This window comes from Mesocricetus auratus, unplaced genomic scaffold (genome assembly GCF_017639785.1).
Source record: "Mesocricetus auratus isolate SY011 unplaced genomic scaffold, BCM_Maur_2.0 Super-Scaffold_6730, whole genome shotgun sequence".
In the NCBI taxonomy this organism is placed as follows: domain Eukaryota; kingdom Metazoa; phylum Chordata; class Mammalia; order Rodentia; family Cricetidae; genus Mesocricetus; species Mesocricetus auratus.
Genome location: NW_024429184.1, coordinates 65,385,683 through 65,410,251, shown reverse-complemented (window position 1 = coordinate 65,410,251; position 24,569 = coordinate 65,385,683). Strand labels below are relative to the sequence as shown.

The 24,569-nt window shown below is 42.3% G+C and overlaps 1 protein-coding gene across 4 annotated transcripts in view; it reads right to left on the bottom strand.

Annotated features, from left to right (window-relative positions):
• Cpa6 (carboxypeptidase A6) overlaps positions 1 to 24,569 on the bottom strand; it is a 341,877-nt gene that overhangs the window by 123,569 nt on the left and 193,739 nt on the right. For 3 of the 4 annotated variants that reach the window (XM_005066753.3, XM_040741440.1, XM_040741442.1), the window contains 4 exons: positions 13,470 to 13,594; positions 7,474 to 7,588; positions 4,852 to 4,953; positions 2,418 to 2,522 (listed from right to left, as the gene is read on the bottom strand). In XM_005066753.3, the coding sequence (XP_005066810.1) occupies positions 2,418 to 2,522; positions 4,852 to 4,953; positions 7,474 to 7,588; positions 13,470 to 13,594 (447 nt within the window). The remainder of the gene's footprint in view (positions 1 to 2,417; positions 2,523 to 4,851; positions 4,954 to 7,473; positions 7,589 to 13,469; positions 13,595 to 24,569) is intronic. The other variant, XM_040741441.1, reaches the window with a different exon arrangement.

Genomic DNA, 24,569 nt, shown 5'->3' with positions numbered 1-24,569 from the left:
GCACTCGGGAGGCAGAGGCAGGCGGATCTCTGTGAGTTCGAGGCCAGGCTGGACTGACAGCCTCGAAAACAATACAGAGAAACCTCTCTCATAAATACAAAAAAAAAGAAGTACATCCTCTCTCTTAATCTGTTTTGAGTTCTCAAGTGGACTCCTGACTGCAGCTCCGTGAGGGATCCCAAGTCAGAGGCATCAGCTGAGTTCAGCAAAATTGCTGACCCACAGAAACAGAGAAATCAATGATAACTGTTTCAAGTCATTAAGTTTCAGAAAAATGCATCTAAGAAAGTGAGACAACAATAGAAAGAAGCTAGGCTTTGGTAACCACTGGCAGATCAGGGTGAAATGTAAGAAAAGGGAATATATTCAGTATCCTGAATGTCTCTCTGGGAAGACATATGATTCTCCTGATCAAACAAGATGGCACCACTATGCCTGTCACCAAGGATTTAACAAAAGGACAGAATTAGTGCAAAAGAGATGATGTAGTGATGCTTGGTAGCTTTAACCTATTTAAATCTTGACAGTCCTATGTCTCTTGTCCCCAAACCAGGTAATGGGAATTTCAAAGACAGGTGAAAATATTTTGCTTTAGATGAGCATGTCATGTAAATATTGACTTGTTCTAGTCACTGTCATTCATGGCTATCATCCCTTGTGCACAGACACTAGTGGATGACTACTAGAGCTCCTCTTGTCTGCTTCCGATTATTACCTTGATTCTTATGGAGAAATGTGAAATGATAAGTGGAGGAACAGATGGCATCAGTAACCAGAGAGGGTGAATGAGAGGGGAGGGTTGCAGAGACAGTCATGGACTGCATGAAGTTCGCCTTGTGTAGGAGGAAGGAAGAAGCATTTTCTTACTCATCTTTGGGGGGAGGATCCTGATTTCATTGCTGTTTATTGCTCCCATTTTCTTGTATGGTTTTGTGGTGCCACTGATCAAACCCAGGAATTTTTCTTTTTAAATTCTTTCCATAATACACAGGGCCAGAGAACAATAGATGTTCCATACTTAAGCATCTTTTCTTTTCCCTTTCTGTCCCCAAACTTGAAATATCAGATATTCTATTGTTAAACTCTGGGTATTTGATATATTAATAGAGTTAACAACTTCTTATTCATGATTTTTTCAGTGGGATTGAATGGTGTTTAAAGGAATGTGGGTTATTCAGTAATTTGAAGAAGAAAAGTTAGTCCTGCTTATTTTGTCATACCTATAAAATTAAGGATACTTTTGCAAGTTTGGTTATGGTAGAAATATGTTGTAAATTTAGAGCACTTGTGAAATATGAAATATATTCTGTAATGCCTATGAGAGCCTTCAAAGTCACAATTTGCACATAAAACGGGGTGAAATATGACTGAAGTACATTTGAGTACCCTTTGTATCCTTAATGGCTTCCTGAAAGTACAGGACTAGCAAGCCTTCATTTCTTTAGGCTCTTTCACTTTTGATACCGTTAGTGACTAGGTATCTCTTAAGACTTTCCCAATCCCCACAAAAATAAAAACACTATAAATCAAGATTTAAGAAAGTTCCAAACAAGAAAAATCAGGACATTCTTGGAATGCCAGCCCAGTCAGCAAGCTCAAGAGTCAAACAAAGCGTTTGGAAATGAGAAATCCTTATGTGTCATCAGCTGTCAAAGTCACCTTAAGAAGAACAGACACTGAGAATGATCAGTCACAGATGCTAGAGATCTCCTGATCTCCAAATTACAGCTTCGCAGCAGGCAGGAATAGCAACCATTTGTTCACCTCTTTGCTGTTTTAGCATAGGTGTGGTCATTTAGAAAGGGAGGCAAAAATGACATCACAGCTGAAGATAACAGGACAGTTGCTGTAGACCACTGTAAATTACATTTTTAGGCTTTTATTATTTGTTTTCTGCTATGTCTGGTCCCTAGTTTGCCTCAGGTTCATAAAAGGTCTGAGCCCAGCTGTTTTTGTCTTTGCTTTTGGAGATAGAGTATCCTTTAGTACAGACTGGCCTTGAACACTCTACACAGCTGAGGATGACCTTAAACTTCTGGTCTTTCTGCCACATTCTCCCAAATGCTAGGATGGTGGATGTGCAACACCATGACCAGTTAATGTGGCCTTTGGGGTCAAATCCAGGGTCTGAAGCATGCTAGGTACAAGCAGGCTATCAATTGAGTTCACCCCCAGCACCTTCCTACCCCAGCTTTTTAAATTGGGGCAGATGCCTCTACCTTTGGAAGATAGAGGTGAATGCAAGTTGATCAATGGCCATGGAGGGATTCATAAACATGAAAGCACCCTACAGAATCAAAGTATTATTGTCATTCAATCAGGTGTTGCTGTTCTCAAATCCCCACTTTATTCCTCGAGCAGAATGAAAAACCCATGGGACTAGCTGAAGCCGGCACTCTGCAAAGAGTCTCACTTACTTCTCTTGCAAACCACTGACAAAAGGCAGGGCCAATCCATTCTCTTGCATGAATGCCACAGTCTATCCAGACAGCTTTTTTGTAGGCTCGTGATTTTCTGCCCAGCTGAAAATAAGAGGATTCAGGCTTTTATTTTTGGATTCATTGACCAGCATAATTTAATAAGGGCTCAGCATAATTCTTCACTATGGTTTTGTTTATTAGGTAACATTAAAAAGAAAGGGACTTCCTGTCTTCTTTGGAAGTCCAGACTTGCTTATGCAGAAACAATAAATTTATTGCCTCAATACAATCAAAGACTAGAAAATACACAAGGAAAAGGGCAATTCCTAAAGTAGTGTACCGGCTCTGTTTTAATATCTTTGTAACTGTCAAGTAAAAAGTAAAACTTCCTTCCTCCCTCCTTCTTCTCTTTCTATCTTTACCATGCCCACCAGAATATCCTAAGGGAAATTTCTTAAAGCATGATACTTTACAGGCAAATTATATTCAAACATCATAAAATAGAAATGTAAAACAATCTGTGGAATCAAGGGTCCAGTTACAAATACCCTTATGTCAATATTACTTTAAACCTGGTTTCTAACCCAGGCATTAATAGACAACCCTTGGCAATATATTTATAAGGGACCATGCTATTATTCACTCATTAGTTCACTTGGTTAACATGTTGGGAAGTGCTTCTCAGTGTCAGACATCAGGCTCAGCTCTGGAGATTCAGAGATGAACAGTCAAGAGATGTCTGTGCTGGTGAGAAGAGCAGATGTGAGAACAATCTATCCAACTTCAGGATGTGACTGTCTATATGTTACTGTAGGAACATGGCATGTTTCCTTGAATTCTCATGGGGAATAAAAGGAGGCTTGAATATTTAAGCAGGACAGGATGCTTGTTGGGAAAACCAGTTACAGGAAGACATGTAGAGCTGGAAAGAATCGAAAGATGCTGTATTTGAGGAAGGATCAGCAAATGATGCTGAACAGAGGTAGGGAACTAATGAAGTCCCTAGGTGCTGTGTGGAAGGGACAAAGCTACACCTCATAGTCTATGATCTCTCTCCCTTCTGCCTTATATACTCTTCCCATATATGTTTGCTAGTTTAGAAAGTTCACCCTGACAGCAGTGTGTAGGGTGGGGTAGAGAGAGAGTTCACACTGATAGCAGTGTGGAGGGTTAGAGGGTGAGTTCACACTGACAGCAGTGTGGAAGCTGGGTTAGAGGGTGAGTTCACACTGACAGCAGTGTGGATGCTGGGGTAGAGGGTGAGTTCACACTGACAGCAGTGTGGAAGGTTAGAGGGTGAGTTCATACTGACTGCAGTGTGGATGCTGGGTTAGAGGGTGAGTTCACACTGACAGCAGTGTGGATGCTGGGTTAGAGGGTGAGTTCACACTGACTGCAGTGTGGATGCTGGGTTAGAGGGTGAGTTCACACTGACAGCAGTGTGGATGATGGGTTAGAAGGTGAGTTCACACTGACAGCAGTGTGCAGGGTGGGTTAGAGGGTGAGTTCACACTGACAGCAGTGTGGATGCTGGGTTAGAGGGTGAGTTCACACTGACAGCTTGGAGGATGAGTGGGACAAGGATTGTTACTGTTGATGTCCAGCATTGAGGCCGCTATTGAAATAGTCCAGGGAGAACAGATTCAAAGGTATATTCAGGCATCAGCAGTGAAGACAGAGAAAAGAGGGTGCGAGAGCACCGAGCCCATTTTTTGGTGGTAAATTCCAAGTGAGTGATTACTACAGAGAAGAGAAATTTAGGGAGACACATTTCTAAGCTGGGAAGATAGTGTGGTATCATGACAAGTCTCAGGAGCATTTGTGAATTTCTAGGTGAAGGTGTACTGCTTTAGTTTAGAGCTCTACAAACTAGGAAGATCTAGGATGGTTTTAATCATGGGCAGATGTGACCTTTTGGGTGGAGTGTGTAGAATGAGAGAAGAGTGGGGATGGCCAGAACCACAGGGGAGGACAAGGAAAGAGAAGCCAGCGAAGGAGCCTGCAGCAATGGCTTGTCGGTGGAGGCTGGCTCAGCACCCATCCCCAAGAGGAGTTTTAAAGGAGTCCTGGGTGAAAAGCCCAGTGATTCACCCTCTGAAGGGAGGCAGGGAAGGGGATGGTGATCAGGTAAATGATAAAGAAGAGGAGAGCTGGAGGTCAGAATGTGTGATTAGCAGCAGGAGGCAAAGATAACTTCTTCACATTTATCAATTCTGATTGGGTCATGGTAAGTAGCACCAACCCATAACCATCAAGAACTTTGCGTCTCAGAAACAGTAATTCCTGGAATATCCAAGTCTGCCATTAAACCTTGCTCTAAGATCCAAGGCAATTTCCCTTAAGTTAGTAAGACGATTAAAATATTTCGTTTCTTCCCACAAGTCAAACTGAAGGAGATACATATCTTGTGTTAACATTTTTTTCTTTTCACCTGTAAGATAAAGAGTGGTCTTCCTTCATACGATCTCCCGATGGAGAAAACCTGAACGAGGCTTGGTTGAGTTTGGTTCAGATGGTACATCCAACTCTGAATCTGAAGGCAGAGGAGGAAAACTTAGGTCAAAGTTCCTCACGACACATGGACTCTTAGAGAGACACAAGGTGGCAAAAGACAACAGTGGCTTCCAAAATTCAAAGAACACACAGGGAGGAAAACCCCACTGTCTGCTTTTAGTTTTCTTTAGGATACTTAAAATGGCAACTTATGTTCTCTGCTGACAGCCAGTAGTCTAGGTCTTTTTGTTGTTACCCCTTTAAAAGATACCTTTTACTACTGTATCACTAGGGTCTTCTGGCTCTGTTTGTTTGTTTCAAGACAGGGTTTGTCTGTGTGAAAATCCCTGGCTGGCCCAGAACTCATTCTGTAGACCAGGCTGGTCTCAGACTCACACAAATACACCTGCCTCTGCCTCCTGAGTGCTGGGATTAAAGGCGTATTCCACCGATGCCTGGCATGGCTTCTTTTTGAAAATTCCAAATTTATTTACATTTCTCCACAGGAATTAAAGAGGAAAAGAAAGAGAAAGGAAGACAGAAAGAAAAATATCTTCTGATAAACCTGCCAAATGACTCAAGAGCCATTAAAGTCTCATACATTGTAGTTTGGGACAGAGCAGAAGCTGCCGGGAAAGGACAGTAGCACCACATTTAAGGATATTCTGCTGAGCCACTGGAAGGCATATTCTGCATAATTCCTGTGTGCATTGCATCAGTCCATTCATGTACACTTATCTGTCATCAGAAGAAGAGATATTTTGATAGATAAAATGTGTGCTGAGAAAGAAGGGTGACATTTCTGACTTAAAAGCCTGGCAAGCAACAAAGAAGTCACATGGAAGTGTCCCACTGTTCTGTGATGTGAGAGGTCTGTGCTGAAAGAAGATGTAAGTGTATTTTAGGAAGTACTCATGCTTTCCTTTTATTCTCATATAATCTAACAATCCTTCACACATATATATGTATATGCACGTGTGTGTATGTGCGTACATAATACACACACACACATATATATATATATATACACACATATATATATATGCCCACACATAGCTGCACCTAGTTTTGAAATTTGACTTTTTTCTAGGATGTGTTAATGTGCTCCCATGTGTCAACTTATCTGAAACCTTTTATTGCTTTTAATTTCAAGCTTCTAAAAAGTATGTTGAGACATGGAAATATGCAAAAGGAACTTTGAAAAGAGAATTATCCTCAGCATAATGAAAAACACTCTTCAATAATATAGTAGAATCTTATTAATTTTGTGTCTGGAATCCCTTTGTTGAATGTAGAGGAAACATGAAAAAATATATATCCCTTTATTCTGCCAACAATTTCTCTATTTGGAGGACTCTCTTTGCCTGCATTGGGGATTAGTTGTGAACATAGTAAACCCTTGGCCCTCCTCATAGGACATGCAGCTTCTTTTTTCTTTTTTTAGCACAGAGGCTATCAGTCAATTCCCGTTAGAGTGTGACCCATGAACAGTGTCCCATCTGTGTGCCATAGACACTGGGATTTGAGAAACAGAGGCTCTATGTAGCCCCGCAGAACAAAGAATGTCTTGCTTGCTTAAGTTAGAATGTGAAGACTGGTAAGTTGTCGGGTAAAGACTAAATTTGTGTGTGTCAGTGAGGACAAGAGTGCTGTGAGTTTTCCACATGGATTATGACAGTATAGGCGGAGACGCTGCTGATGCAGGCTGGCTGTCGGGATGCCTAACATTTGCAAGGCTGCAAGACTCGTATGAGAGTCTACTGTGTGCCTTAGCCAATGCACTGCCCTCCAACTCTGGTTAGCTATGTTCCTTCCATGGCTTTTTAGTTAATGTCTTTATAGCCCTGGTTTTAACACCACTTACCTTACTGTTCACTCATTCCCCATGTCCTTGTGGGCTTTATTTGGGTGAAGTAAGATGCAAATTATTTTATGACTTCTTTTTATGCAAGCATCTTTTATTCTATGTGTACCTGTGTTTGCCTGCGTGTGTATATGTGCACTCCATGCTATAAGCCACCTTTGGGGGTGGGGCGGAAGAGGGCATCAGACTCCCTGGAACTGAGTTACAACAGTTGGGAGCTACCCTGTAGGTGCTGGGACCCAAACGAACCAGGGTCCTCTGCAAGAGCAGCAAGTGATCTTCTCCACTGACATATCTCTCTGGCCTATTATTTTGATACTTCTTATTTAGCAGTAAAAGGACCAATGGAGAGATGTATGAACCAGGTGGCCCAAGCCATATAGTATTCTGTATGTTCTTCCTAGAGTCTGCATCTCTGACTTCACAATTCTCTCTAATCCTTATACCAAAAACCACAAAGATGAACTTGAACAAAACAACAATAACAACAGGGCTGGAGAGAGGTTAAAAGCACAGGGGACTCTTCCAGAGGTCCTGAGTTCAATTGTCACCAACCACATGGTGGCTCACAGCCATCTATAATGAGATCTGGTGCCCTCTTCTGGCATGCAGGCATACATGCAGGCAGAACACTGTATATAATAAATAAATTAACCTTAAAAAAACCCAACATTAAAAGGTCCTTTGATTACATACGTCTTCTAAGGAGTGATACACCTCATAGTTGTATTCAGACAGAGACCTTCTGTTTCTCTGAGTTTGCAAATTGTTTTCATTTTCCACAGCTTTCTGAAGATCTTCTATGAGGACCCTGGATTTGAAATAGTAGACATGGTGAAAAAGTAAGCCAAGAGCATGCAAAAATCAGGCAATGCCAGCAGAGAATTACATACAGAATGAACTAGCATGGAAACGTCCCAGTGTTCCATGGTTGAAAGGAAAACAAAGATCGCAGAGAGTGGCATTTCTAAAAATACCAAATGTTGAGAAAGTGCTCTTTTCCAGGAAACAAAAACTGTTATGTAAATGTTGTAATGAATTTAAAGTGTAAAATTATAGTCAGACGTCTGTAAATATTAGCAGCACTGTAATAATAGCTGCTATGGAGTGAGCATCTATAACTACGCAGTAATGGCTGCTTCCCAGGGACCAGCCACTGTGCTGTGTGTTGTGTAGGGTTCTGTTATTTCCATCTTATAAGTGAGAAGCCTGAGACTCAATAGGGTTAAGAATCTGCCAGTGTCGTTCCACTGGGAATGCAAAGACAGCATCTGGACTTGTGATGTGATCCTGAAGTCTCATCTTGTGACCTCAAGTCCAGTGTGGCATAATGAAAACAGAGCCTTGGCTGGTCTGGGCCCCTTTTCCACATCTTTCCTGAAGCCTCTACCTGCTGATGTGCCATCATCCAGCATCCTGGATCCAGGGAAGAGAAAGGATGGGAGGAGCTTTAGTTCTCAAGAGGAAACCGGCAAATACAAAGGTGGGAAAAGTCTATATCATTGTCCCGCAGCACTAAGGATTCCATGGAAGAGAAGCTCTGTTCTGAACACTAGATGCATTTGGAAGGGGGGGGGGAGGGCTGAGGCCAGTCCAGGGATGGCAGGCCCAGTGCTGTGGTGGAACAGTCCATGTTGTTGATGTAGCATCGGAGCTAGAGTAGAGGCATGTCTTAACACTGCTACTGGCTACCACTCACTAGGATGGCATGGAGAGACAGGAACTCTGTTCATCTTCAATATTTCCAGATGTTGGAGAGATCTTTGATGAGTGCTCTCACTGTGGTAGGTGCCTTAAAAGTGTGGCTTTTATATTTTATTTTCCAAAAAGAGCCTGTTGCTTATGGGGTAAATTCTATTAAACAACACATGGTAGCATCTCTAAGTGACATTTACGCTAATCTATCTAAGCCACTTAATGAAAAGAATTATCATGTACTGGGTACATACTTTTTGGCCCCTGAAGAAAACAGTTTACTTAGGTATCAGGTACTAAGGACTGACTGACTTGTTATGTCCTGAGTCCCCACACAGGCTAGTCAGAAATCGACCTCTGATTTATTCCTTTTGTTTCGCTTTTGCTTTTTGCAGTTAGAAATGCCAGGAGAGGGGAGGTGGCACAAGACTTCTTAGTTTTCTTGGTGCGGCCTGTGTCCGAGAACGTGCGGAGGGTGTCGGGTATTGAAAACACAGAGACTCGTTCAATGATATAAAGAAAACTTTAAACAGGCTCCAAAAAGGTTCAAGAAAACCTCCTAAGAAAAGCTCCCACCAGAGAAGCTTCTGCTCTCTCCTCTACCCTGGCTGGTTCTGCTCTGACCCCAGAGGTGGATGTGTGTGGGTTTTTGAAGGTGCGGTTAGTCTCTGGACAAGGTCGAGGTCAGGGCGGTTTCCGTGTATCATTTTTAGTAAACATGTTTTTACTAAACATTGTCTTACAGCTGCCTACTCCCAGGCAGAAGGGGAAGTGGCCAGGAACTTATTGTATCGTTTTTAGTAAACATGTTTTTACTAAACATTGTCTTACAGCTGCCTACTCCCAGGCAGAAGGGGAAGTGGGTCTCTGCTCAAGGTCTGGTGTTCCCACAATTGCTCTGACACCAGAGGTGGATGTGTGTGGGTTTTTGAAGGTGTGGTTAGTCTTTGGACAAGGTCGAGGTCAGGGCGGTTTCTGTGGGAAGGCCTTTCCCAGGAACTTATTGTATCATTTTTAGTAAACATGTTTTTACTAAACATTGTCTTACAGCTGCCTACTCCCAGGCAGAAGGGGAAGTGGGTCTCTGCTCAAGGTCTGGTGTTCCCACATTTTGGCCCCTGAAGAAAACAGTTTACTTAGGTATCAGGTACTAAGGACTGACTGACTTGTTATGTCCTGAGTCCCCACACAGGCTAGTCAGAAATCGACCTCTGATTTATTCCTTTTGTTTCGCTTTTGCTTTTTGCAGTTAGAAATGCCAGGAGAGGGGAGGTGGCACAAGACTTCTTAGTTTTCTTGGTAGCGGCCTGCAGTAGCATGTCACTTGTCAAACCAAACATCTTCACTATCAGTGGTTACTTTCTTCCCAGAGACTAGAAATTATGGTGATTAGGTGCCTGGCCTAAATGACTGCAGTATGGCTGAGGCAGATTTTAGGAGCTAATAAGAACTACGTGAATGTCTAAGGTTCCTTGTTCTTGGAGGGATCCTGGATGGTCAGGAAGGAGGTGGGTTTGATTAGGGGAGATACAGTAATAGACTGCCACCATTCCAGTGGCGGCAGGCAAGCTGCAGGTCTGTTTGCCTCCTGTGAACTTCTTTTCTGTCCTACAAATGAAGGGTAGATAGTCTGCCTTACCCAGCACATTTCATGAGAAAGTCCTTCTGAATGTCCAGCTTGAAAGGGTCTCACAGGCTGGGGCTCCTCGTTACAGTGACTTCAGCAAACTGATACAGGCCTCTGCAGTCACTTAGTCTGTATTTAATACAGGCTTGTAAGAGGCTGATCTTAAAATACAGAACAGCTGTAATGTGAAAGGCCAGCCCTATTTTCTGGTCAAGAAGTTGAGTGGAAACCAGCTGGTTCCCAAATGTTTCCAAACCACGGCGTTTTCTTAGTTTTTATAGCCGATTGTGGTTATCCTATTACATTTATTTATTTGTGATTGTGTGTATGAATGAGTTCATGCCATGGTGTGTCTGTGTCTGTGTCTTTCTCTCTTTGTGTGTGTGTGTGTGTGTGTGTGTGTGTGTGTGTGTGCATATCTCTGTGTGTGTAGGTCAAAGTCATCTCAAGGGAGTTGTTCCCTTCGTCAACTGTGTGGGTCTTTTGGCTTGAACACATGTGGTCAGGCATGGAAGCAGGCTCCTCTACCCATAGAGCCATCTGGCTGGTCCTGTTGTGATTCTTATCTCAACTGGGCATAGTCCTATCATGGTGCCAAGAACTATCAAAACCTTTTCAAATGATGTCATTACTTAATGCAAAACTACCTACCCCCCACTTCCATTTTAAGAGCTAGGGGAGAGCTCTCAAAATGGAAATTTCATTGCAAATTTTTACAGGTATTTATAAAATGTCTTTTTTAAATAGAGGAATGAGTCATCTCATTGAGAAGGTTGACCACCCAGAGGCCAGAAACAATGAGTGACATTACTTTAGCTTTACAGATCACTATAACGATACATTCTGTACAGTTGCACAGAGTAAATGATAATCTTTTGAAAGTACCCCAGGCTACAATAATAAAAGTCAATTAAAATGATCTCTACCTACTGTGCCTACAGAATTTAATTGACTCTTATGTGTTATTATCTTGGGACTAACAATGAGTAATTTTAAGCGATTGTTCTTCATGAGGAAACAACTGATTTAAAATACTTATTTTTCCCCCTTTATTCTCTGTGACACAAAGTGTGATTTTTTTTATATCAGTCCCACATGAACTATACTTAATGGCAGAAAATAGAGACTGGTTAAACTAACTGGTGTGTTCTTTTCTACTGAACAATAATTAATGGAGCATTCTGAGCTGTTCCTGCACCTATAGATATAATTACCAAGTTCTTTCCCATGAGGCATGCCAAGTATCAAAGCACACCTTCCAAGCTATGGAAATGATGAAAATGTGATATGAACAATGCTTCTTGGCACAGACAAAACACCTTTCTACAGAAAGCATGCCGGTGTTTAATAGCTGTGGATATTTTTCTGTTTGTGTGACCGAGGATGTCACTGGTACCTTGATCTTGCCACCAGTCACAAACTTTCTTTTCCGGGATTCATAACTTTCTTTAACCCACATTTAACCTACATTTTGTCAGAATGTCTTTCCTTCTTGTCCGTCCTTCTCAGGTACATTATCCTTGCGTCTAATATAGAGACCTTCTTACCTTCCTTGATTCTTCTATGTTCTCCCACACTTTCTCCTAGAATCTCTCCCTTCCTTATCCAGACTAGATATCCCTGATGAACCCTTGAACAGGTATTTCTCCAGGATTCCCCCTTCCTCACCATGACAATCTTTCTACACTCCTATCCAGCAGACCACCAACCTCTATCAACTTTATACTCTCTTCTCAGTAGCAATCAGTCCATTGGTTCCCACTTCCGCTTTTCTCTTGGCAACATCCTTTAGAACGGTTCCTTCACATCTTACAAATAATTTTGTTTCTTGCTTCAGAAAATCACCAGCTGAGTTTTCTTTCAAATTATGGACTTGCTTTTTTTTTTTTTTTGGTGTGGGGGTGGCGGTGGGGGAACTGGGTCTTGCTTTGTGGCTCAAACTGGCCTAGAACTCATTGTGTACTCCAGGTTGTCTTAAAATCTGTAATCCTCTTACCTCAGCCTCCAGAGTACTGGTATTACAGGCATGTACCTTGATGGCTGGCTCTATTATCTGAAATTGACCCACATTTATTCAGGTGATGTCAGGAGATAAGGTCGGTTCCCTGCTGCTCAAAACTCGCTAGCATCTCTAGTATCTGCTCCCTTAAGGTCCTTCCCCCAGGCTGTAGACATGCCAGGTTTCTGACAGGGATCTCAAGCCTTCTGAGCAGTCGCTGATGCTCATGTCTTGGTGGTCACTCCTTGCCCTGTGGTCTCTCCTTATTGTGACCGCTAGGAGGTGACTGCTCTGCCTCTGTTGTTCTCAACCTCCTGTCACCTTCCGGTCTTCTATTCTTCACAACTGAATCTCTTCACGAATGTCAGCAACATAACGTCCATTTGTCCCTTTATTACTCGGCATTGCTGCAGTTGTGAACCGCCCCCCCCCCGCCTTCTCTGAAATCATTCTTTTCTTCCTCGCCTCCCATAGCTGTCCCGACTTATTCTCTTCCACCACAACTCTTCACTTAGAAACGTCTGAATATATATGCGCGTCTTCTCACAACTGTTTGCTCAGTCTTTTCCAAGCCAGAAAGCTTAGTGTCCTCTTCCAACTTCTCCCATTTTTACCCTCCAACCGAGTGGAGAGCCTGGGTAGTTTTACCCATGGAAGATTGTTTGGAATCCTCCCCCTGCTATTTGGACTATTTCTCTCTTCTGCTATTGCAGTTCCTTCCACAAATACCGGGCACTTTTGCTTATATCCTCCAGGGGGCAGCACAACCCACAGCAGCCTGGGCTCCTCCCCCTGCCTCCCCTCTCTGTGCCTTCTCTGCCGCCTCACCTGCCTTTCTGTTCTGACACTGACCCTCCATGCAGCCTTCCTTTGTTTGCACTGTCCCCCATGTCTGGCAGGTTCTGAGACTGAGACTTACCCCGTTTTCTGCTGCTAAGCAGGCTGCTGTGGAAAACCATTTCTTCTTGGCCTCCCTTTTGGCCTTTTTAGCATTGCCAAATGGTGCTCTGTATCCCTCCCTCCGTCCCTCCGTCCCTCCGTCCCTCCGTCCCTCCGTCCCTCCGTCCCTCCGTCCCTCCGTCCCTCCGTCCCTCCGTCCCTCCCTCCCTCCCTCCCTCCCTCCCTCCCTCCCAGGAAAAGACTGTGTTGGCATTGATGACTTAGTGCTAGCTGTGAAAAACTAACGCGTATTTTTGTGGTTGCTCCTTTACCCCATTGGACAGATGAGTTCTTCGAAGGTGAACAAACACACTTTTACTGTCTTACAATGAAAAACCCTTTCAGAAGCTTTTGATAGATAACCTAATATAGTCACCATTCAGTTAGATTTAGTACCAGTAAAATTTGGAGCAAATGAAAAAGAATGCTTACGTGTACTGGATGCGGGCTCCCTGGAGGAAGGTTAACAGGGTTCTGGACGCATTTTGGGGAATATGAACATCAGTGACTGTCCCCTCAGACACATAGGAGATACTGCTGGGCTGCCACAGGTCCACCTATAGTGCAGGAACCAACCTATAATTCATATGTAGTGTAGGTGGGAAAATCCATGTCATGATGGCAAGTACATCATCTTGTCTGAATACAGAAACGGCAAACACCCACAGAGTAGTCCCAATGCTTACACGCCCAGGGTTAAACTCTCATCCGATCTGGATTAAATTTGTGCCCTGAACTTCATCAGAGTCATAGTCTGATCTTAATTCACAAAATATTCAAGTCACAAGGTAAAAAAATGGGGCAAAGTTTTAAAATTCTACTTTTACATTTATTGTATAGACATTTGAATAAGTTTGAGAAAGGGAAAGATACAAACCATCCTCTTTCCTGCCACACAAGGAAATTGTGGCTCACTGCATTTGGCAGCCCCCTTCCTCCTGCTTTCACAGTCCTGAAACCTGGATGACAGGCTTCCCCTGCAGGGACAAAAAGTCACCTGTTGTCTCTAAAGCAGCTGGTCCCTTCCCTAGCTTGCGAGGTTGTGAGCAAACAGAAGTGTGGGGCTGGGAAGGCTGCTACGGGGTCATTCTGTCCATCTGTCAGCCCTGGGCAAGGACACAGCTAGGTCTATATCACACTGTCCCCAGTGACAGGTCTCCAGAAGGGGGAGAGTTGGAAAATGCTGATTTAACTCATAGCCATGTCTGACAAGATTATCAGGCATTTTCTTCATCCTTTATGCTGATGCAGCTTCATTTTTTTTTTCTTGTCCTGTTCTTTACTGAGGCTGTTTCTTTCCCTTTGTAGGAGGTATTGGGGAAGTCTTATGCCAATAAAGCACTGTCTGGCCAATAGGGAATCTAGATAGGAGGGACTAGGAGTCCAGGAGGATTCTGGGAAGGAGAAACACAAGAGTCGAGATGTAACGCCATGGGGTAGGAAGCCCGACTGTTCTCCGGTAAGAGACATACTTAGATTAACAATTATGGGGTAATTACTTAAGTCAGAGCTAGCCAGTAAGAGACAAGCAAGGCCAACAGCTTCATAATTAATATAGCCTCCTGTGTGTTTATTTGGGACTACAAAGCTGCAGAGCCCAGGCGACTGGCGGGGGATAAACCAAAGCGGCTAGCAAGAAAAAGCTTCTCTTAACAAAATGGTTGTCAGGAGCGGGATTGAATTTCCACGCAAAATAACAAAAGCTTTAAAGGAATTTTAGAAACAGAAGAACGGAGAGAAGCACAGATTTTGGTAGCAGCATTTTCTCAGGTGCGCTCTGTTTTGCTAGCGACAAGCCAAGATTCACGTGGCTCGCTTACCGGAGTCTTCCTGACTCGGCATAAAAAGAAAAAGGAAAAAAAACCCAACGAGGTTCTTTTAAGAGACTCTGCTAACGATTAAAAGGTTTGTATGTACAGCTGAAAGTGACAGCTTTTGCTGGAGGTCAGCATGGACTGAGGCGGTAAGCTGGAGTCACGCTTACGCCTGCCATCTTGACGAAAAACCAGTTTAAAACAGCCGCGGTTTTACAGATAAGACACGTGGCCAGAAAAACGTAAAGATTTACAGTAAAGTCAGACTTCGATAAAGAAAACCTCTAAAGGTTTACAGTGTGTTTAAAAATATACGTGAGATTAAGAGAGAAAATAAAACAGGAAAGTGGTATATAAATATAAAAGCCGGCGTTGTGGTGGTGCACGCCGGTAGGATTTACTCCAGAGGCAGAGGCAGGCAGAATTCCAAAGAGAAACCCTGTCTCAGAGAAAAATAAATGAAAGTGAAAGAAATAAAGTAATAATAGATAAATAAATAAGCCACGTAAAGATGGAAATCACACAGAGAGTCTGGATACTGTACACTATTGTGTTTTTCAGTTTTTTCATTGCTAAGGAAGGAGCAACTGCTAAAGTACACTTGATTATAAATGCTACTGAATTAATTCAACTTATATCTTTTGAAAATGCCTTGACGTCAAAATTTAAGTATAAGGATATGTTACTCGGAAAAGGAGTTTTAATTTATGTTTCCACAGAACATAAAAAGCTGAGGATTCCTTCCAGACTTCTGTGGTTTGACGAACCAAGACCCCCGGAAGCAGTGGACCAGATGTTCCAACAATTGAGACAGCTAAGATAATGGAGCTTTATAGACCCCGAAAATACGGACTTATACAGGTTTCTGAGTTTTGTCATGATCCCCATGGTATGAACAGCGCCCCCTTCCAGCACGAAGCAGTTTGGAATGAGCGACGTCCTGATTCCCATCTTGTTTATAAATCTTTGTTTTCATTTAAATGGGGTTGTTTATAATTGGTTAATGATCACAGCCAATCTTTTTTAATGGTAAAAAGGGGAATTATGGTATGGGTATTGTTTTTCATTTATTGATACAAATTCAAGGTCAATTTTGTGATGTTTATATTTCTCCTCTTGATTAAGTATTGTACTTATACTGATCTTTTAAAATGTAATGCATAATTGAATACAGACTATATATAGTTACTTATAATAGAATTTATAGTTAGGTAAGTTAGATTTTCTAGATATACAGAAATATATTTGAGATAGATAGTCTTCAAACCTTTCAAAGACCTTCAGAAAATGGCATTTAAAATGGTTTAGGGTTTTTCTTGACAATGAGAAATGTCTGCTCCTGGCAGCACCAATTAAGTCTGAGATGGGCATCGAAGAAACTCGTTATGGAGTTTGCTTTCAACATGGCAAGATTAGCCATTTGGGCAAGAAACTGCTCTTGCCTAGAATGTTTGACTGTTGCTGTATAAACTGGACATGCAGGACCCACAGGAAAGTGACTGCTGAATTCAGTCTTACAGGGTTCCTGCTTCATGGAAGAGTCTATGAGACTTTCTGCAGGACAAAGAAAAATGACTGACAGACTGCCAATGCAGATGGACAGTTTGAAATTTCCTGCTTTGCTGAGAAATCTTCTGGACACATTGTGGCCCATGGGCTGAAGATGGATGCCCCAACGTTACAGAAGAACTTCGGGTGACTGTCCAGGCAGTAAGATGTGTCTATCAATCCTAGTGTTTATATATTATCCTTCTGTGGTCTTTGATAGAATTGAAGGCAAATAGTTATAATTTTAGTTTTCCTTAGTTATGATAAAAGATAAGCTACATATAGGACTTTGGACTCACAAGGATGGGATGGATGATATTTTCTTTAGATCTTGCTAAATGTTAATAGACAAAATGTTGTAACTGTGTTCTTACTTGATAACTGTTCTGTCATATACAATTTGACTATGTTAAAGTTAAGACCTTTCTTTTTGTTTAAACAGAAAAGATGAGATGTTGGGGAAGTCTTATGCCAATAAAGCACTGTCTGGCCAATAGGGAATCTAGATAGGAGGGACTAGGAGTCCAGGAGGATTCTGGGAAGGAGAAACACAAGAGTCGAGATGTAACGCCATTGGGGTAGGAAGCCCGGAAACCTCTCTGGTAAGAGACATACTTAGATTAACAATTATGGGGTAATTATTTAAGTCAGAGCTAGCCAGTAAGAAACAAGCAAGGCCAACAGCTTCATAATTAATACAGCGTCTTGTGTGTTTATTTGGGGACTACAAAGCTGCAGAGCCCAGGTGACTGGCGGGGGATAAACCAAAGCGGCTAGCAAGGAAAAAGCTTCTCGCAACAAGGAGGCTTATCATCTTTGTATACTAGAATCCTGTAACCAGACTTGCCATGTCTTTAACCTGTGGCAGGACTCGATTTTTGGTAATAAGACTAACCATTTTCTGTCAATGGATATAAGGAGATTCCACATGGTCAAGGGGCTGGAGAACACAAAAAGGGAAGACTCATCACCCTGGACATTAAGTCTACAGATGCGATTTTTCTGAAATACATGCTAAAATAGAACCCTTGTCCCACAAAAAAGAGGGTCTTGTGCATTGGAAAGTCCCAAGGAAATAATAAGCGATAGGCAGAATCTAACGAACACTAGCCTCACTGAGAGTGGTGGGCTACACCTGTAACTCCAGCCGTTTGAAAGAATTGTGAATTTGAGGGCAACCTGGGATAGACCCTATCACAAACAAATAAGTAAACAACAGTAACAACAAACCTCTAGGTTGTCAGGAAGCATTTGAACTAATGGGCAATAAACAAAAATAATGTATAAAATCAGGAGTCAAGATCTGGCTGCATCAGACTTGTAAGATTCCAGAACATAAAAACCAGTGACAGGTTTTGCTTCTTTAAATTTTTAAGTTAGCACACACGGTTTTATTGTAGGATATGCATACATACATATAGTTATACTTTGTTCTCATTCATTCCCCCTCCATACTATCTTCCTTGAATTCCCCTGCTGGTTTGCTGGTCCTTTTTCTTTGCCCAAATAGCTGTCTCTTCTGCTTTCAGGTTACATATATTCTATTTCCCACTAATCCCTCAATAAGATACCTTCTTCTTCTCTCATGATCTCCCTTTTAGTCTGAGTACCCCCTGCTCCCCCCCACACAATGAGATGCTAGTTAGCCAGAAGGAAGAATGAACACTGCTACTTGCAGTACAATGAATGGAACTAAAGGATGCTGTGCTAAATGAAATAAGCTATATGTGGAGGTTGACCATGTCAACCTGAAAGTGGGGTAGTGACTTTTAGAGATTAGGAAGGATGCAGGGAGTGGTTTAAGTGAGGGTAATGGGGTGCTGGAATAGTCACACAGAAGGAATAAGTTCTACCATCTCATAACGCAGAGGGCAAGTACAGCTTGCAGGACCTGTCCCATACTTTATGAAGAACTAGAAGAGAAATGAAGGGCTCCAAACTTAAACCGATGGGAGAGAAATGCTACTCACTCTACCTTGACCAGTGCATGCTGCACACATGTACACAGAACCCCGCTATCATGTACATTTAATACATGCATAAGAGTTAAGCAGCAGATATGTGTTATCATTGCTGTTTGAAAAGTGAGAAGTGGGATGTAGTTAGGACAAAGTTCTACTTGATGTTTCCAGTTAAGACGGAGAGCAGCATGGGACTGCTTCTTTATTCGGGGAGAGCTAAATACATGGATGTAAGGGTTCAGGGTGGGAAGCAGGAAGTAAAATCAGGCCGATGAATGAAGTGGGGATGCTTCTTAGCACAAAGGCAAACAGCTGCTGTGAAGTCTCTAGAGTAATGGCTCTGAAGCCCGACTCCATAAGAGCACATTCAAGCTCCATGCTTTAGTGCATGTGTGACTTGGGTGAGCTCCCTAACCTCCCTGGCTCTCACAGTCTTTGCTGGTGAAATCAAGCTGATGAACTAATCCCCTTGATAAGCAATGTACGTCGTTGCTATTTTTGTTGTTAGGGAAATTGGGAAGATCGTAGAAAGTGCAGTGATTCTGCGATTGAAGACCAAATCAGCAATCTATCCCAGCTCTCTGTGTTTTAGTTTCCCAATTTATAAAGTGAGATTATGAGTAGTGTATATTTCACATATATTTGAGGTATAAATGAACCAATACATGTAGAATGCTTAAAATTGTGCTTGACGCTATCAGGCATCCATGAAATGATAAATGATTTAAAATAAGAATGTTCCAATCCAGTCTGGCTCCAACTCCATGGTTGCCGTGGCCCTTCCACTGCACTGCTTCTTAGCTTGGACTTTATGAGAACTGTTCAACCTGCTGCTCAGTCCCCTAGGTGACTACACACCTGATCCAGGTGTCACTAGTCTCTCATCTTCCCACAGCCTCAGGGCAGGTCGCACGTGCGTGCGTGCATGCGTGCATGCGTGCGTGCGTGCGTGCGTGTGTGTGTGTGTGTGTGTGTGTGTGTGTGTGTGTGGTGTAGGTATTTGTTATGCCCCTTCAACTTGTGACTAATTGCCTGCCTCTCAGCTACCCAAAATAACACACAGAAACATGCAGGAGGACTGTCCCAATTTACTACATTTATTCTAATTTTTTATTGTTCTGAAAAACTGTTAGCTATTCAGAGTACTTGCATTTCATAGGGTGTGTGTGTGTGTGTGTGTGTCTGTGTGTATAAGACACATGTGTGGATGCCTGCAAAGGCTGTAATTGGGCATCAGATACCTAAGAGCTGGACTTACAGGAGGTTGTAAGTTGTCTGACTTGGGTGTTGGGAACCAAACAAGTCCTCTGCAAGAGCAGAAAGTGCTCTTAACCACTGAGCCTTCCCTCTAGCCCTTCAAACTGTATTTTTTGAGGCAGGTGATACAAAGTCTCTCACTGAACTTGGACCTCAGTGGTCAGCTGGATTGGTTGGCAAGAGAACCCAGGGGTCCTCCTGTCTTCAGCAACCCCCAGCCCTCTTGCTTCCTCACTGTCAGGACTACCAGTCTTTTTTACACAGGTACAGGGGATCCACTCCATGCCCACTCCATGCTTCTAGGGCAAACACTTGACACAACATCCAGTGCTCCTGCCCCCACTGGGAAGGTTTGTTAGAAAACTTGATACCAACTTGGTGTTTGGTTAGTATTTGATTTAATTTGCATAATCATATTAATTCAATATAAAGACTCACAAAATCTTAGTACACTGGAGAGTGCCTTTTCCTGTTTATTCTTTAAATTTTTTTGTTCTTGCCCCATTTATCATTCTTGACTATTCTTTTAAAAATTTTGCCTATTGTCCCCTTGGGAAGCCTTTTTGACTGTTAAGTTTAGATCAAGCACCTCTGATATCTGCTTTTGTGGAATTCTGTTTCTTCCATAGTCTACAATTTTTAATTGTATTTCATTTGCATGATTGCTAAACTCACTTCCCAGAGCTGCATTAGTAAGTTTAAAAAACTGGGTAGTTTAAAATCAGTTTACTCTTTGGACCAATATCACAGTATTGGCAGCACTCTGCTCCCTCTGAAGACTCCAGGCAGCATCCTTACTGGCCAGTTTCAGCTTCTGGGGGCTCTGGGCATTCCTTGCCTATAGGGATGTCACTTCCGTCTCTGCTTCTGATCCACAAGGCTTCTGATCCAGGCCATCTCTTTTTCTGAGGGCACTTATCTTTGAACTTTGAGCCATGTGGGTAATCCAGGATGAGCTTATCTTGAGATCCTCAAATATCCCCAATCAGGCTTTGATTAGGACTTAGACATGTCTTTTTAATTGAGAACTTCATATATGAGAATGTGTTTACATCTTTCTCTTCTTCCCTCTCCTCTCTCCACTTCCTCTCATATCCCTCCCACTCCTCAAATTCATGGACTCTTATTCCTTAATTCTAATAGCCATACACACCTACATGTGCACACATACATGCACACACATTGCATGCACATACACACATTCATACACATACATGCATACACATGTGCACGCACACATGCAAATGCACACACATGCACACATAGACACACACATACATGCACACACATGAACACACATACTTGTACACGCATACTCACACACACATTTTTTTCAAGATACTCATTCTCTGTATTGCTTTGGAGACAGTCCTGGAACTTACTCTGTAGACCAAGCTGGCTTCGAACTCACAGAGATCCACCTGCCTCTGCCTCCCGAGAGCTGCGATTAAAGGCATGCACCACCAACACACATTTTATAAACATGAACTGTTGATATCATTTAGTAATGCTTATATGGGTTTAGGGCTCACTTCTTGGGACTGGCTAGTGAGAGAGGACTTATTGTCCCTCTCTTACCAACCCTGGATTGCCTGTAGTTCTCCTTCTAGGAGTGAAGTGAGAATTCCCCCATATACATTGACGTGTCAGTTAGGGTTGTCGTTTTTTAAGGCCCTGCTTAGGTGAACACATTTTTGGGGATTTCCTGAGTGCAGTTTTCCTGTCATATATAGAAGGCACTGTCTCTCTGAAGAAGTCATCTTGTCCTCATCCCTTGGCTCTTATAGCCTCTTTGTCCCCCTTTCCTATGATGTTTATTGAGCCTTAGGTATAGGGTTATGATGTCAATGAATCAGCTGACTGGTTATCTTACAGTCAGTTCTCTGCACTTTGACGAGTGTGGCTTTCTGTACTGGTTCTGTGTACTGTAAAAGACCTCTTTGGTGAGGGGGTAAGAGCTACACTTTTCTGTGGATAAAGGATAGGTATTTAGAATGCTGTTAAGAATTATATAGTTTGTCTTTTTTGAGGGTTCGCATCCAACCCTTTAAATTCATTATACAAATGCTGTTGTTTCCATTATCTCTGTAAGAGTGGAGACTGTGGCGCCTTACCCTCTTTATTATCATCCTCCCAGTATACAGACCAGAGCCTGGTACTTAAAAGGCACTAAATAAAAAAGTTATAGATAGGGTTAATACATCTATTTTCTCTTTAAGATGTGTGTGTGTGTGTGTGTGTGTATTATTTGTCTTTGTTCTTCTTTATTTTATTTTCCATTTTAAATTTAGATAAGAAACAGGTCCCTCTCCCTTTCCCTCCCCTCCTCCCGTGCCCTCCCCCCAACCCCCCCCCCCCGTTATCCCCTCATTCCCCCAGGGAGGGTGAGGCCCTCCATGGGGGTGTCCATAGTCTGTCATTTCATATAGGGCAGGGCCTAGACCCTTCCCCAAGAGTTCAGGGTAGAGTGCACCTCACATTGTTCTATGGGAGTCCAAAGTCCATGTGTATACTTGGGATGGGTACTGATCTGCTGCCCAAGGCTCAATAGATTACCTAGGCCTCCTCACTGACACCCAGATTCAGGGGGTCTTGATCAGTCCCATGCTGGATTCCCAGGCTGATGCCTGGGATTCAAGAGTTAACCTTTGTCTGGTCAGCTGTTTCTGGGGGTTAAACCAGCCCAGTCTTAATCCCTTTGATCATCAGTCCTCCCTCTCTGTTACTGGCTTTCTTGAGTTCAGCTCAGTACTTAGCCATGGGAGTCTGCCTCTTCTTCGATCAGCCACTAAATGAAGTTTCTGTTTCCCAGACTCTCTGGCCATAGGATTGTAGGCTGGCACTCCCCAGATCTATGTCTAAAATCCATATATGAGAGAGTACATGCCATGTTTCTCTTTTTGTGACTGGGTTACCTCACTCAGGATGGTTTATTCTAGTGTCATCCATTTGCCTGTGAATCTCATGATTCCATTGTATTTTTCTGCTGAATAGTACTCCATTGTGTAAATGTATCACATTTTCTCTATCCACTCTTCGGTTGAGGGACATCTAGGTTGCTTCCAAGTTCTGGCTATTACAAATAAAGCTGCTATGAACATAGTGGAACAGACATCTTTGTTGTATGAATGGGCATCTTTTGGATATATGCCTAAGAGTGGAGTTGCTGGGTCTTGTGGTAGGTTTAGTCCCATTTTTTCTGAGGAATCTCCATACTGATTTCCAAAGTGGCTGAACCAGTTGGCACTCCCACCAGCAATGGAGGAATGTCCCCCTTTTATAGGTCTATTTAAATTGCTTATCTGTTCTTGATTTAGTTTTGGCAAGTGATAGCTATCCAGGAAGTCATCCATTTCCTTTAAATTTTCGAATTTTGTGGAGTACAGGTTTTCAAAGTACTAATGATTCTCTGGATTTCCTTAGAGTCTGTTGTTATGTCCCCCTTTTCATTTCTGATTTTGTTAATTTGCGTGTTCACTTGCTGCTCTTTGGTAAGTTTGGACAAAGGTTTGTCTATCTTGTTGATTTTCTCAAAGAACCAACTCTTCGTTGCATTGATTCTTTGTATTGTTTTCCTGGTTTCTACTTTATTGATTTCAGCCCTCAATTTGATTATTTCCTGGCGTCTACTCCTCCTGGGGGAGTTTGCTTCTTTGTGTTCTAGAGCTTTAAGCTGTGATGTTAATTCTCTGGTATAACTGTTCTCCTGTTTCTTCATGTGAGCACTTAGTGCTATGAACTTTCCCCGTAGCACTGCTTTCAAAGTGTCCCATAGGTTTGGGTATGTTGTGTCTTCATTTTCATTGAATTCTAGGAAGTCTTTAATTTCTTTTTTTATTTCTTCTTTGACCCAGGGATGGTGCAGTTGAGCATTATTCAATTTCCATGAGTTTGTAGGTTTTCTGCAATTTGTGTTGTTGTTGAATTCTAATTTTAAGGCATGGTGGTCTGATAAGATGCATGGAGTTATTCCAGTTTTTTTGTAGCTGCTGAGGTTTGATATGTTGCCAAGTATGTGGTCGATTTTTGAGAAGGTTCCATGTGGTGGTGAGAAGAAGGTATATTCTTTTTTATGTGGATGAAATGTTCTATAGATATCTGTTAATCCCAGTTGGGTCATTACTTCTATTAGACCCTTTGCTTCTTTGTTGAGTTTCTGTCTGGTATTCCTGTCTAGTGGTGAGAGTGGTGTGTTGAAATCTCCCACTACAACTGTGTGGGGCTTTAGATGAGATTTCAGTTCTAATAATGTTTCTTTTACGAATGTGGATGCCTTTGTATTTGAGGCATAGATGTTCAGGATAGACACTTCATCTTGGTGGGTTTCACCTGTGATGAGTATGTAATGAACTCCTTCATCTCTTTTGATTGATTTTATTTTAAAGTCTAGTTTGTTAGATATTAGGATTGCTACCCCTGCTTGTTTCTTGGGTCCATTTGATTGAAAAATTTTTTCCCAACCTTTAACTCTCAGGTAATATCTGTCTTTGAGGGTGAGGTGTGTTTCTTGTATGCAGCAGAAGGAAGGGTTCTGTCTTCGAATCCATTCTGCTAGTCTGTGTCTTTTTATGGGTGAGTTAAGGCCATTAATATTGAGGGATATTAATGACCATTGATTGCTCATCCTACTTCGATTTGCAATGGTTGTTGTTGGTGGAATTATGTGTGGAATTTCACCCCTTTGTTCTTTTGGCTGTTGGTAGAGAGGGATTCTCTAATGCCTATATTTTTCTGGTTGTAGTTAGTTTCCTTGGGTTGGAGTTTTCCTTCCAAAATTTTCTGTAGGGCTGGGTTAGTGGACACATATTGCTTGAATCTAGTTTTGTCATGGAATATCTTGTTTTCTCCGTCTATAGTGATTGAGAGCTTTGCCGGGTATAGTAGTCTGGGCTGGCATCCATGGTCTCTTAGTGTAGGTAGAATATCTATCCAGGACCTCCTGGCTTTCAGAG